We start from the raw sequence: 14,431 nt of genomic DNA, 5'->3' as shown, positions 1-14,431 counted from the left end.
CTGTTCTTGACAAGTCAAAAGGAACTGCCTCTTAATTCACCAGAAGCATTTTGGAGTGGATTGATTCAAATTTTGCCTGAGATAGAATAATTAAGGCTATTATCATAAGATGGAATAATAGACAAGTGAATGTATAAATAAAGAGGAAAATTAAAGAAAATTAACTTTGAGCAGCAAGAAGGTACTTGAGAACAAGGTCTGTATCTTGTTTATCTTTGTATCACCAGTGCCTACTACAGTTCTTGGCAAGTAGTAAGGTCTCAATAAATGTTTGAAGAATGTTTGTTATAAATGTGTCCCAACTTTTGATTTCAGGCTAGCCCTTAAGGCCACTATAAACAGCTTTATTTTTTTTTCCATTTATTTTTATTAGTTGGAGGCTAATTACTTTACATCATTGCAGTGGTTTTTGTCATACATTGAAATGAATTAGTCATGGATTTACATGTATTCCCCATCCCGGTCCCCCCTCCAACCTCCCTCTCCACCCGATCCCTCTGGATCTTCCCAGTGTACCAGGCCCAAGCACTTGTCTCATGCACCCAACCTGGGCTGGTGATCTGTTTCACCCTAGATAATATACATGTTTTGATGCTGTTCTCTTGAAACATCCCACCCTCGCCTTCTCCCAGAGTCCACAAGTCTGTTCTATACATCTGAGTCTCTTTTTCTGTTTTGCATATAGGGTTATTGTTACCATCTTTCTAAATTCCATATATATGTGTTAGTATACTGTAATGGTTTTTATCTTTCTGGCTTACTTCGCTTTGTATAATGGGCTCCAGTTTCATCCATCTCATTAGAACTGATTCAAATGAATTCTTTTTAATGGCTGAGTAATAGTCCATGGTGTATATGTACCACAGCTTCCTCATCCATTCGTCTACTGATGGGCATCTGGGTTGCTTCCATGTCCTGGCTATTATAAACAGTGCTGCGATGAACATTGGGGTGCACGTGTCTCTTTCAGATCTGGTTTCCTCGGTGTGTATGCCCAGAAGTGGGATTGCTGGGTCATATGGCAGTTCTATTTCCAGCTTTTTAAGAAATCTCCACACTGTTTTCCATAGTGGCTGTACTAATTTGCCTTCCCACCAACAGTGTAAGAGGGTTCCCTTTTCTCCACACCCTCTCCAGCATTTATTGCTTGTAGACTTTTGGATAGCAGCCATCCTGACTGGTGTGTAATGGTACCTCATTGTGGTTTTGATTTGCATTTCTCTGATAATGAGTGATGTTGAGCATCTTTTCATGTGTTTTTGTGCCATCTGTATGTCTTCCTTGGAGAAATGTCTGTTTAGTTCTTTGGCCCATTTTTTGATTGGGTCATTTATTTTTCTAGAGTTGAGCTGGAGGAGCTGCTTGTCTATTTTTGAGATTAATCCTTTGTCTGTTGCTTCGTTTGCTATTATTTTCTCCCAATCTGAGGGCTGTCTTTTCACCTTGCTTATAGTTTCCTTTGTTGTGCAAAAGCTTTTAAGTTTCATTCGGTCCCATTTACAGCTTTATTGAATATAAACAACTTTATTGAATTCACTTAAAGGCTAATAAACCCATCAAATCTTTTAGAATAGTTACTGAGTTTTTCCCTTTCTCTTATCCAGAGTGAGTACCCTCAGTTTCTTCATTTTTATTTGCAGATAGTTTTCCCCCTGGTAATCTAGTAACTTATTTACCCTAAAACATTTGTGGAATTATGTGAGGTGTCACACTACTCATGGTGGACCATGTATAGTACTTATATATCATTCAGGTCTATGAATAACTATGGTGTAAGTCACAGTGATAAAACCACATGGCAGACACAATCAGAAGTTTGTAGAAAAATAGAGAAATTCTATCTGGGGTGAACTAGAAAGTCTTCATGGAGAAAGTGGTCTTTAAACTAATTCTTGAAAGACTACTAGAATTGTCATGATTAGAGAAAAATAATTAGAGCAAATACTGGAAGGCAGAGAATGGAAGGGTAGATTTGGAAACTTGACAGTAGAATTATTGGACAAAATAAAAGGTCTGTATAAAGGATTGTGAGAGATGAAGCTTACTTTGTGCATTAAATGCAAAGATGAAGAGGTTTTGGTTTATTTATTGGCAGTAGGGAGCCATTGACAATTTTGTGGGCAGAATAACAGGATTAGAATAGCACTTTATGAAGATCAGTCTTGCAAGACTGTCTTGGAGTAGCTTATTGCTTTAACAGTCCTTTGTCAGTAGTTCACAAAGTGATGATGTGATCTTTATTGTTCTTCATTAGATAGAACTCTGTACTTTTGTCTTCATGACTATTATTCTCTGGAGGTCTTTTGGCTCCTCCTTTTAATCTTGTTCCCTAGTTTGTATCTGAGTTACATAGAAAGCCTCTTATTTCCTAGAGGCTCATTCCCCCTTTCTTCCTTCTGTTTGTCCTAATATACTTGACATTGTGCTTCATGTCAGGGTTGTTTCAGATGACCTGAGGTTGATTGGTTTGCTTGTTTATTCATTTTTATACCCCTCCCTCCAACCACCAGCCCCCACCCCAACTATAAGCTTTATACAGAGCTAAGTATCTACAGGTTTCTAAATGATTGCACTTTGGTTTTTTTTTTTTTTTTTTGCACTTTGGTTTAATAGATGTTTACAACAGTACACTGTATTTGCTAAACAAGAACTTCCAGGAGAAAGACTGGGACACCTAAGGAATCACCTGCTTCCACAGCCAGGTTTTGTATCCTCAGACCCTGTTACTAATTAGCATTTAGTTTTTAGTGTGTGTGGGCTTTGGCCAGCAAGAAGGGAGATGTGGTTAGAGTTCTGCATTAATTAAATTTGCTCAGGCACACTTGGCCTCACATATATTTGTCTCTACTGCCCTTGATGGCTGCTGTCAGCTGGACTCAGGATGGTTCACATGGTTTTAATTTCAAAGATGACTTTTTGACACTACTGGAACTCACTGTGCATAAAAAATTGGAGCTTGTAGAATGAAGCACAGTGCTTCTTGAGCTTTTTCACAGAAGGCCACCTAAAGACAGAAGGTAGTACTAGTAATTCTGGAGGTGAGGAAGGGGGTTGTGCTAGGCATGACATGGTGTTGAAAGCCAGGAGAAGTACAGTAGAAGTTAGTCAGAAGGAGCCTGCCTCAGATGCAAAATACTTTTGAAGAAGGCTCCCTTATGTTAAAGCCTTGGGTAAAATATGCAGCCCATTTCAGTTTTAATTTCCCCACCTCCATTATTGAAGTCAAATTTATATTTCTTTTTGCCCCTATGATATTTAGCGATGAGGACTGAGCAACCAACACACACACACACAGGGTGATAAAGTGGGTCAGAAGAATAGGATTAGGAAAGCAGGTATTCCTAGTCCAGTTTCAGAAGTATGTGATAGTGAAAAGAAAGCAGGCTTTGGAGTCGGAAAGAAACTGGCTCTTATAATTATTATACGTGTGACCTGGGCGATGGCTTCTCTGAGATGCAGTTTCCGTATTGATAGAAAAGGGACAAGAATACTTCATAGGATTAATATAGGATAGATATAAGACATGAAGTTCTTGTATCATGTGATAAATGCTGATTTATGTTACCAAAATAGTGCTCTTTAATATTTTTATATCTGTTCTAAAATAAATCATCATCCATTTGGTCCTTTAAGTAGCCTTAACTTTTTTTTGTTTGTTTGTTTTTTATATTTTTTTCTTTATTTTTTAGCCCTAAGATTTGAAAGTTAATATACATTTTAAAATCATTATGTTAGTTAATGTTGTAGTATTTTCAAAAAGTTTATCATTTGGCCTTACCAGTTGCATTGTTCAAGGTATAAAGTTGAGCAGAATTTAGAGGGGAAAAAAAAAAAAACTATTTCTTTTGGTTTCATTAAAGGACAGCTCACTGTACCACATCCTTTCAAATGTATGAAAATCATGATAACACTGATAAGTGATTTTTCTACTACTAAGTTTATAGTAGTGATTATCCTTATCTGCAGTGTCCAGTTTTATAATCCACCATCTTTATAGAATATGTATCACTAAAGAGATAACTTTTCAAGGCAAGAATGTTTAGAATATAACTCCCATACTGACATTGAGGCAGTCTGCACAGTGGAGGTATCAACACTTTCCAGATGCATTGTAAACGGCCAGTTCTAATTATGAAGCATTTGTCTTAGAACATTCCAGCAGTTGGAATTGGCTTTAGGCAAATGTATGCCTTAATGATATTGGGAAACAATTGTGGGCTTCATGGACCCCCTCAAGGTCTCTTCTAAGCTGATTCTGTAGCACTAAGTATCTGAGTGATTCAAGCTTCAAGAAAATGGGAGTAGGGTAAGGTGTAAAAACAGAGTTTCTGGAATTTCTGGAGCATAGAGTAAAGTACCTTATGGTATGATCTAATGCTTTTAATGTTGAAGGTGAAATAGAGCAAAGTAAGGATATCTTCTTGTTCTTCCACCCACATGAAACCCTCCAAAACTTCTAGCTCATTCAAAGTTTAGATCAGCAGAAACTTAGATGAGACCCACCTATTATCTGAGAATGTTCTCTGGAGAACATTAAGACTTGGGGAAGAACAGATCACTCGGAAACTCTTGTCAGAAAACTCAACTTGTGTTTTGCTGCCAGGAAATGTCACTTTGAAAAGCTCAAGTTGAAAACTGGTTCTTTTCTGATGGAGATTATCACGGTCTACAATAATTTTTCCAGGGAAGTACAGAAATAGATTTTATTTGGACAAAATGTTTGACATACACACAAAATTCAACTTGGAAAATACTTGATGAGCGCTACTTTGTGCTATCCTAGGCACAGGAGAAGCAGGTAAAGAGAATACAAATATTGATATGCTGGACTCAGTGTTCATCCCTTTATTGGCTGAGTCGAGGGAACTCTCTGGAGTCTTGCAGGGAGGACTGGAAATAGTCTGGGAACTTAGGGAAGCGGCTGTTTACTAAATAAGTCTCGTCTGAGAAAGTGAAAGTGTTAGTCTCTTAGTCCTGTCCGACTCGTTGTGACTCCATTGACTACAGCCCGCCAGGTTCTTCTGTTCGTGGAATTCTCCAGGCCAGAATACCGGAGTTGTCAGCCATGCCCTTCTCTAGGGGGGTCTTTCCAACCCTTTTCTATAAGGGCACTAAAAACATCATGAGGGCTTCATCCTCAGAACCTCGTCTAGACCTGATAACTTCCTGTCCTATTGTGATTTGTAATAAGAAATATAATATACATTTGGTCTTCATCTCTTTTCTGGCGTGGAGCTCCTAAAATCCTTGGAATTTCATTCTTGGAATTTCCTAAGTGAGGAAAGCAACTAATCATCGACCAGATTTGGCAGGGACAATAGTTTGCTGGCCTCTGCACTAGACCACGGGTTTCTTGAGGGCAGGAATTGTCAGCCTATTTTCTGTCCCTTATATTCAGTGACAGTGTCAACTAGATTGGTGTGAAATAAATATGGGCAGAATAAACCTTTGAGGCATGTGTTCTGTACCCACACTTGCTTTCTGAGAATTCTTCCAAAATTTGAGTTTGGCAACAGATGAATTCCTTGATAGGAGAATTTCAGCCAAACCAGATGTGTGGTTTCATAGTCCAGTGCACTTTTAAGTTTCATTCTATAATTTTGGTGCCTCCTAAACAAAGGCCAATTGTACCTCTGTTGAAGGTATTCTTGGTATACTCATGCACTTAAGAGATCCCAGGGTAAGGTAACTTGTATCTTTTCCATAGCTCAATCTGGCCTCAACCTGAAGAAAAAAATGACAAATGTTTCAGTAGAGAATTTTAGATACATAATTGAATGAAAAGGAAAATACCTTCAGCCAGCCATTTTTTTCTGCTTTATGCTCTTCTGACTTCTTTGGTCATCAACAGCAGTTATTGTGAAAATCACAGGAATTTTGTTCCTGAGGTGCTTATCCCCTACAGAGATTAATACACCACTAAAGATCAAAGGTAAATGGATTTTTTAAAAAGCGTTCTCTTCAAGTTATGGAAGAAACAGACTTACACTCCAACAGGCTATTTAAGAAACAAATACTAATCACAGCTCCAATATAACCATGCTTCTGACAACACAGCAAGGTGGTTGATAGTCATGCTTGCCCACCTGTATAAAATGCTGACCCCACTAATATGTATATTGGCTGCATATAAAAAAGATGTTGGCATCTTGCCCAAGGTCATGGAAAAACTTAATTTCCTCAAGCCATATTCATTATCATATGAAACATCTGGAACATGGTTTTAGACAGTTCAAGAGCCCATGTAAATGGAAGTAGAAGATAAAAATACTGAATTCTGTGAAGTTATTTTTAGAGATCATTTCTCAACACATGAATCATGGTATCTAATAAATTCATCTTAGATATTTAAATGTAATCTTAGAGTCTGACTGCTGCTACTGCTAAGTCACTTCAGTCGTGTCCGACTCTGTGTGACCCCGTCCCTGGGATTCTCCAGGCAAGAACACTGGAGTGGGTTGCCATTTCCTTCTCCAATGCATGAAAGTGAAAAGTGAAAGTGAAGTTGCTCAGTCAAGTCCGACTCTTAGTGATCCCATGGACTGCAGCCTACCAGGCTCCTTTGTCCATGGGATTTTCCAGGCAAGAGTATAGAGTCTGACTAGGTATGTATATATTTTTTGCAGGTGAATTTCATGTACATAAATTACATTAATTAAGAATTATACCCAGTGGTTATCAAATAAAAAGCAAGTTTCTTGAGTTGGGGGAGGTTATGAGAAACGAGACAGGGACTTTTCTATAAGGGAATTTTGTACATTCTTATTTGAGGTAACATAATATAGACATAGAGATAATTGACAATATTAGCCACATGTGTGAAGCGCCCTGAGTGACACAGATAAAGCTATAGCAATTCATAGGACAAAAGGTTGCTGATCAGGAAAGACCACGGATGGAAATTGGAAGTGTGAACTAACACTAATAATGCTGCCGGTAACTTAGTACACACACATACCCCACTACTCCCCCCCCCCCCCACCGCCCCAAGCTTCTGATGTTACTCCCATTGTTTCTTATTCACTTAGACCCTCCTTACTTCATTCCTGAGTTACTGTGGCCTCTGTCTCATGCTCATTACTCCTTGTCTGAATCTGGGCACACAGTGTATGATCACAACAGTTTTCCTCACACTGAGCTTTCATCATATTACTGTTCTGTCCCACAGTTTGTACATAAAGTGCGTATTTGATGACACTGGTGATGGTCTGTATTCTGCCTAAGATGTTTCTGAATCCAGTGTGTTCCTTCTAGATGAGTCTTTCTCAGCTATTGCCATGATCTTATCTTTGGGTTTCAGAGATTATAATAGAAGCCTTTATATATTGTTACCAGGGGTTTGCATTGTGAAGTCTTTCTGTAGGGCAAAGCCTTAAAAAGTATCTATGCTTTATTTCATTCTAACATTATGCTTCCAATCATGCCTTTGAGGCATGTTTAAAAAACCCATATCATAGTAAAGCTATTTTTATTGCTGCTATTTTTTTTAAAATAACACAATTTGTTGGTTATCCTTATTGGTCCTTTGGAGGGAGGAGTGTCTATACTCAAAATACCTGGGAACATTAAAAATGATGGTGAATATAGAAAATACTGTTTTTTTTTTCTATAAGCATTTTACTTTTTTTAATTTCCCCATGGTGTGTCCTTTAAAATTGTGGTTCTTTTGTTCTGTCTTTTTAAGATCTCTACTAGCTTCCTGTTGTTCATCAAATTAATCCTTGCTTCTTCTGCCTGGATTCCAGGACCCTGCCTCAGCCTGCTCTCAAATTGTGTAGCAGCCCTGTAGAAATCTCAGCCATTTCAGTCTGTTTTTATCTTCGACTGGCCTCCCAGAGCCCAAACTCATTCCTAATGGTGTTCTTGTTTATGTGCTTTCCCCACTTGACTGCGCTTTGTCTATCTCTGGCCTAGTTCAACTTCTGTTGTTTTTCAAAGTTCTACTTCTTATGAATCTTGTCAAGATTTTCTCAGTCCCTCGTGGTGGTATCATCCAGTTCTGTGGTTCATCTCAGGTAAACAGGTGTTCTGGAAAAGAGCCTGGATTCAACTGAAGGAACTAGAATGTAACTGGAGAATACCTGTGAGATGAGCTTTGCTTTCTGATGAAGGTTCATTTTTGAAGGCTATTTGGAATGGAGCCATGTACACACCAGTCCTTGCTGCCTTGTTCTTTTTCTACTTAACTGAACATCTGTTTTCTTCAATAAAGAACTGGCTAAGGGAGAAGTCATGTTTTCTTTCTAAGCTTCAAATAATTGTTCAAGGCAAAATTAGGTAAAATTCAAAAAAACAAAGGTTTACTCTATTTACTCAGTAATCCTTTTATCATCTTTTCCCTCTGTGTGTCACTTCTAGCATCTTCCATCAGGGCACATACATGGCCTAGTTATTCCAACATTTTCTCCACTTCCTTACCCCCAAATCTTGATCTATTGCATTCACTGGGCTTGGTCTGAGAACTGTGAAGAAAAGAAAACTGCATTCATCCATATTTCTATGTTTGATTCATTAAACTATGAGTGCTCAGTTGCTCAGTTATGTTTGACTCTTTGTGACCCCATGGACTGTAGTCTGCCAGACTCTGTCCATAGCATTCTCCAGACAAGAAGACTGAAGTGGGTAGCCATTCCTTTCTCCAGGATATCTTCCTGACCCAGGGATCAAACTCAAATCTTCTGTATTGCAGGTGGATTCTTTACCACTGCCCCACCTGGACTTCCCTCTTTTGACTATAACCTGGCCCCATTCACTGGTCTTGCTCAAACCTGTACACAGCCCTATCTACCCTATATACTCTGTGGGTACAATGTATGCATGGATGCTAAGTGGCTTTAGTGGTGTCTGACTCTTTGAGACCCTATGGACTGTAGCCCACTAGGCTCCTCTGTCCTTGGGATTCTCCAGGCAAGAATACTGGAGTAAGCTGATGTTTCCTACTCCAGGGAAACTTCTGACCCAGGGACCGAACCACATCTCTTGCATCTCCTGCATTGGCAGGCAGCTTCTTTACCATTAGTGCTATCTGGGAAGTCCATTATGAAAATTTGCAAACATACATAAAAATAGAGAGCATAGTAAAATATGCCTGTTAAATATTCATTACACAGATTCAATTATCAACATTTTTCACATACTCTTCTTTTAAAAGAAAGTTTTATCTTAATGTTTTGTTTTCTTACACTGTAACATCTGTCTTTTTCTAAAACTTGTCTTTTAGTCGTGTGCTTATTAGATCAAATGGTGATCTATCCAGTGGTATTGAGTTTCTGTACTTAATTATTGTCAAAGCCAGTGGTATGAGAGAACAGAAATTAAAATTCAACAAACATATCTAATATAGCTTTGTATGGTAACTGTGGGCACAGGTTACAATTTAGTTGTAATTATTATTTCTATTCTATTAACTCCTAAACCTGAATTTACACCTACCTTTTTTACAATTAAAATATGATCATGTGAGTCATTAACACTATTCTGGTTAATTACCCAGTGTTACTTCTTCTGAACCTCTCTTCACGTGATTTCCTTTGTATATAACTAAATACTTCCAATGTGTACTTAGACCTTATCATTCCTTGAGAACCTACGAATGACAGGAACCTTCCTTATAGATAGTAATACTAGTGTTAAATTATGAGCTACATTTTGTCTGTAAGAACTTATCTTAACTAAATAGAATAGCATTAGGATATTAGCTTTAAACGAAGGATAATCACTTTCATTCCTTTGAATAACTCATCACTTTTACACAGTATAGTTCACTGTTGAAGTTCTCTAATTTTTCCCTATTTGTTTTCTCTTTTTCCCCAGCTCTTGTAAATGTGAAACTCTGGGCCATTGATCGACAATGTTTTCAGACGATAATGATGAGGACAGGACTTATCAAGCATACCGAGTATATGGAATTTTTAAAAAGGTAGGATGCTTTTCTTTTCTCCTGAGAGCGTTTTATTGTCTTTTCAACTTTTTCCTGAAATGCAGCCCAGGGAACACTTTTTGCCTTTATCTCAGTCTTATTGGCCTATAAATTTATGGAAGTACAAGATTTTCAACTGACTTCTTTCTATTTCTGCTGCCAAATTTCATATGTGGTTAAGTCAGAACTTTAGAGTTTCACTCAATATTCTATTATAGAGGAGAGAAACAAGTGAGTATCTGCATGAACAAAAAAGGAAATTGAGGTCATCTCTATTTATCAGTTAATATATTGTAACTCTTCTCAAGCAACCCACAGTATAAGACTGAATCATCTCTTATATGAAGTTTCATATTAAAGATCAGATGACTAAGGTGAAAAAGTTCCAAGAAGAAGCTTATTATCCTTTAATCCTGAGTTTAATTTCCAAAATTAAATTCATTTTATGTTGCAGTTCTGAATTATCGAAGGCTTTTCTTGTGTTTATATTATATATTATCATAATAATTCAATATACCATGGGAATTGGAATGAAACCCCAATTTTCATTTCTTAGGAATATACTGGTATTCATTGAAATTAATTTGTCTCTAAGCTTATTTTAGAGAAACTATATTATTTTGTCATTAAAAATAATATTGACAACTTTGCCTTTTTTCAGAAAGTAGTTATTTTGTATGATTTTTCTTTTGAAAATAGAATCATCTTTAAATTGTTATATATAGAGTATGTGAGCTTAAATAGGGGTGCAGCACCAATTAAGATTTCATTTTCATTTTTGAGAGCTAGAATGTTAAACTGGCCTTTTCATTTTATATTTTTATTTTTGGTAAATAAATGACCTAAGTTGAACTAAAAAAATCAAATTCATACTTTGTATCAGTGATACAAAAGTTTTAAAGGATATTTATTGAATTTTCTTAAATGCAAATGTAGAGTTGTATATTTCTTTTGGTTTGTTTCTGATTATTCATACATTTTTCATTCCCACATATTTTTCTTTATATTCTTGCTAAAATTCAAATATGTCGAGTGATAATGTGTTAAAAAAAAATTACTGTGCTGGTAGGGTGTCAGTTTTTTATCTCGGTGTGATTTAGTGAAACACTTATGAAAAGCAGAAATGGGAGTTTCTGTTTAAATGTTAGTATAGTTCACAAGGAAGTGATTCAAGTGCTGTATGTGTATGTTATGTATTAATATGCCTATAGATATATATGTTGATATGTGTATTGCTATATAGATGTGTGTATGTGAATGGAGAGAGATGGAAGGAGACAAAGTGAATATTCATTGTAAGCCTCTATCAAAGTGCAACTTAATGATTTCCTTGTGACATAGCCCTGAAAAAGAAAGATTGCAATTGGTAATCAGTGAAATGCTTGTTTGTGGGACAGAACTCACTGTTTGTCTCACATACCTAGGAGCTAGGTACTCACCACACTGACTTCAGCTTCCATAAGTTTTCATAAGGAAATGGAATTGTGGCAATGCTATCTTGCATGACACCAACAAAAACTTTTTAGAAGCACAGTTTCAGGAAATTGGAGATGTCTCCATTCTGTGTGTGTGTGTGTGTGTGTGTGAAATTCACCCTGGTTAAACTTTTATTTTTGTAGTATTCTCAGAGTTGTTCAAATTTGTCATCTATTTTGACAGTTCAAACCTCAAGCCATAAAAGTTGGTTCTCTAGAATTTGTGAGCATTAGTTGTTGGTCGTCTTGGAGCAAGTGGAGTTTAACTGATTTAATATAAAAGCTAGGCACTGACTTTGATGTCACTTTGCATCTGGCCACTCTGTAAAACATCAAGTCCACATCATTTGCTTGTGTAGTACTGGGCTGGGAGTCCAGAGAGATGACACAATGACCACTGTTGCCTGGGGCTGGTTTTAATCTTCCTAAATTGTGACTGTGACCAACTGGCTCCCTCTATAACCTTTCAAAGGTTGGCGGTTCCGGTTGAATTAGCTATAGCCTCATTAACTGGTTATTCAAGGTCGTGCCCCAGCCAGTGACACCCTGCTTTTTCAGCCTGTTTCTTCTCGCCCCGGGGCAAACCTAATGATTCCAGGTGCTCAAGCAGAACCTCTGCTTTTACACAGCACCCTGCCTCTGTTGCCTTTTCCCCCACTGTCAATGTTCAAGTCTCCACTGTTTATATCTTAACTAACTAAAAGCTGCCCTTTGCACAGATACTGGTGTTTCTACTGAGAAGTAACCTCTCCTTCCTCTGAAAGCTCATTTCTACCATGTTTTCTACTCTATTATAACCTCACTACTAAACTTAACTCTACTTTTAAGCTATAAACTTTCAAGGACTAGAGCTATTTCTTAAGCATCTTGATACTCTTCTTTGGCACAAAGCATGTCATTTTGTAGACAGGCATTTTATAGGACAGTAAGTGTGGGGCAAGTATGTAATTTGCAGAGCCCACTGGAAAATAAAATTCAAGCCTCTTTTTGCAAAAATAGGGAAACATTTCAAGTCACTGGCGGCATAGTATTAAACAAAGGATAGGGATCTTCTAACCCTGGGTCCTGCACTATTATCAGAGTGAAGTTAAAAGTGAATAATACTCATTCCTCCATTTTCCAAAGTTAATGTGTTCTGCCATTTATTTGGCAAAGCTGTTGAGATGGCATATATTCCCCAAGGAATTGACAGATCTTGTCAAAAACTAAGATGATCAAAATTGAACTTGTCAATCATAACTTCAGAATTATTCTTATTTCCCTGTGTATTGTAGGTTAAAAAAATTTTGCTTAGCACTCTGTTACATTATGTAAAAGCTTTAACATTTTATATAGTTAAGTCAACCAAAGTTTTTTCCTTTATAGTTTCATATTTAAAAAGACTTACTGTGTCATAAAAATATAGACTTAATACTCTAAAATTCTCTGCAGCAGCCTGTGTGTGTATGTGTGTGCGCACACGTGGAGGGGTGTTTTTGTCTAGTGCACTCGCTAAGTAAAGCTTTGATCTGAATTTTTCTACTATAGACACATGGACTATTTTGTTAAGCATTAAAGCAATTGTGACACTGTAAGAAAAAAAGAAAAACTCTGGGAAATGGTTTTAGAAGTCATCAGAATTCTTTGCAGTGAGGGTCTCTGTGTACATGGGAATGCCTTCCTAATGAAGTAATTTCAAGGGTAGAGACAGACTAAATTAGGATTGATTCTATTATCACTGCTCATCCCCCCACACTACTCTTCTTTACTTTTCTAAACAAGCAGTAAATTTGAAGGGTAGGAAAAGGGGACACATCAGGCATGTAAATGCACAGCCAAAATGCAAGGGTTTCTTTCTTACAGTCAGTTTTTATGAAAACCATTTTATAGCTACTAGTCATGTGGTTTGGCCTCCTTTTTGCTATTAAATGCCACATCAAACGTGATTCTGGTTCTTTAATGCTGTTTAGTCCATTCTCCCTTGTGCTTATATTTCACATTCCCTGATGAAAACACAGATGTTCCTATGTAAGCATAGCAAAAAAAAAAAAAAGAAAAAGAAAAATTTTTTTTTTCACAGAGCAGTACTACTAAGCAAGGCATGATTTCTGTAAGTCCAGTAGCAGTTTTGTCCGTTGCCAACATTTTCCATCTTCTTTGGCTACTGAAAAATGGTGTTTCACAGATGGATTCTGAAAAAATGAGCCAAATAACTGCCAGAGTCAATTTGTGTCACTTTTTCCTGAACATTTTCTCTGTGCCGCTGTTGGCACAGACATCTGTACCCAGAGGAGCGTTAGAATGCAGCTGTGTGACCAATGGGATATACGTGTAGGAACTGAGTTTTCTGTTCGTCCCAAACTATGATGCTGCTGCTTGCAGCACCTCCTATTTATCTTAATGCCTCGCTGACAAATCAGAGACACAACAGGGACTTTAAATGACTCAGTCAAGCCTGCTGATCCTCAAAAAAAAAAGTAAAACTTTTCTTGATCCACTAAGGAATCTTTTGTTAAGGCAGGTAACCTTGTATCATCATTCTGCATAAAACCTTTCCATGACTACTTCTCACTCTTAGGGTATAGAGTAGTTTTTTGGCATTGTCTCCAAAGCCCCGTTTCCTTTGGCTACTGCTCACCTCCCCGGTTCCTCTCACCCTCCGTCTTCTTCCTCGTCTTCTCACTGGCTCTTTGCTGTAGTCACATTCAGTTCAGTTCAGTGGCTCAGTTGTGTCCGAATCTTTGCGACTCCGTGGACTGCAGCATGCCAGGCCTCCCTGTCCATCGCCAACTCCCGGAGTTTACTCAAACTCATGTCAAGAAGAGGAGAGGACTTTTGGTAAATCACAAAGATACAATGCTGGGTTAATCCTTCTGCCACAGTTTTCTTGTGGCTCATTTTGGTGCTGTGTACTGTGTTAGTCACTCAGTCAAGTCCAGCTCTTTGTGAACCCATGGACTATAGCCTGCCAAACTCCTCTGTCCAAGGAATTCTTCAGGCAGGAATACTGGAGTGGATAGCCATTCTCTTCCCTGGGGGATCTTTCCAACCTAGGGAT

The 14,431-nt window shown here is 37.7% G+C and overlaps 1 protein-coding gene across 2 annotated transcripts in view; it reads left to right on the top strand.

Moving 5' to 3' along the window:
* Nucleotides 1-14,431, top strand: part of PRKG1 (protein kinase cGMP-dependent 1) — a 1,335,516-nt gene that overhangs the window by 838,523 nt on the left and 482,562 nt on the right. For both annotated transcript variants that reach the window (XM_070470571.1, XM_070470570.1), the window contains exon 4: nucleotides 9,814-9,919. In XM_070470571.1, the coding sequence (XP_070326672.1) occupies nucleotides 9,814-9,919 (106 nt within the window). The remainder of the gene's footprint in view (nucleotides 1-9,813; nucleotides 9,920-14,431) is intronic.

The sequence above is a fragment of the Odocoileus virginianus genome, chromosome 7 (assembly GCF_023699985.2).
Source record: "Odocoileus virginianus isolate 20LAN1187 ecotype Illinois chromosome 7, Ovbor_1.2, whole genome shotgun sequence".
NCBI classification, from domain to species: Eukaryota; Metazoa; Chordata; class Mammalia; order Artiodactyla; family Cervidae; genus Odocoileus; species Odocoileus virginianus.
This window is presented reverse-complemented; position numbering and strand designations above follow the sequence as displayed.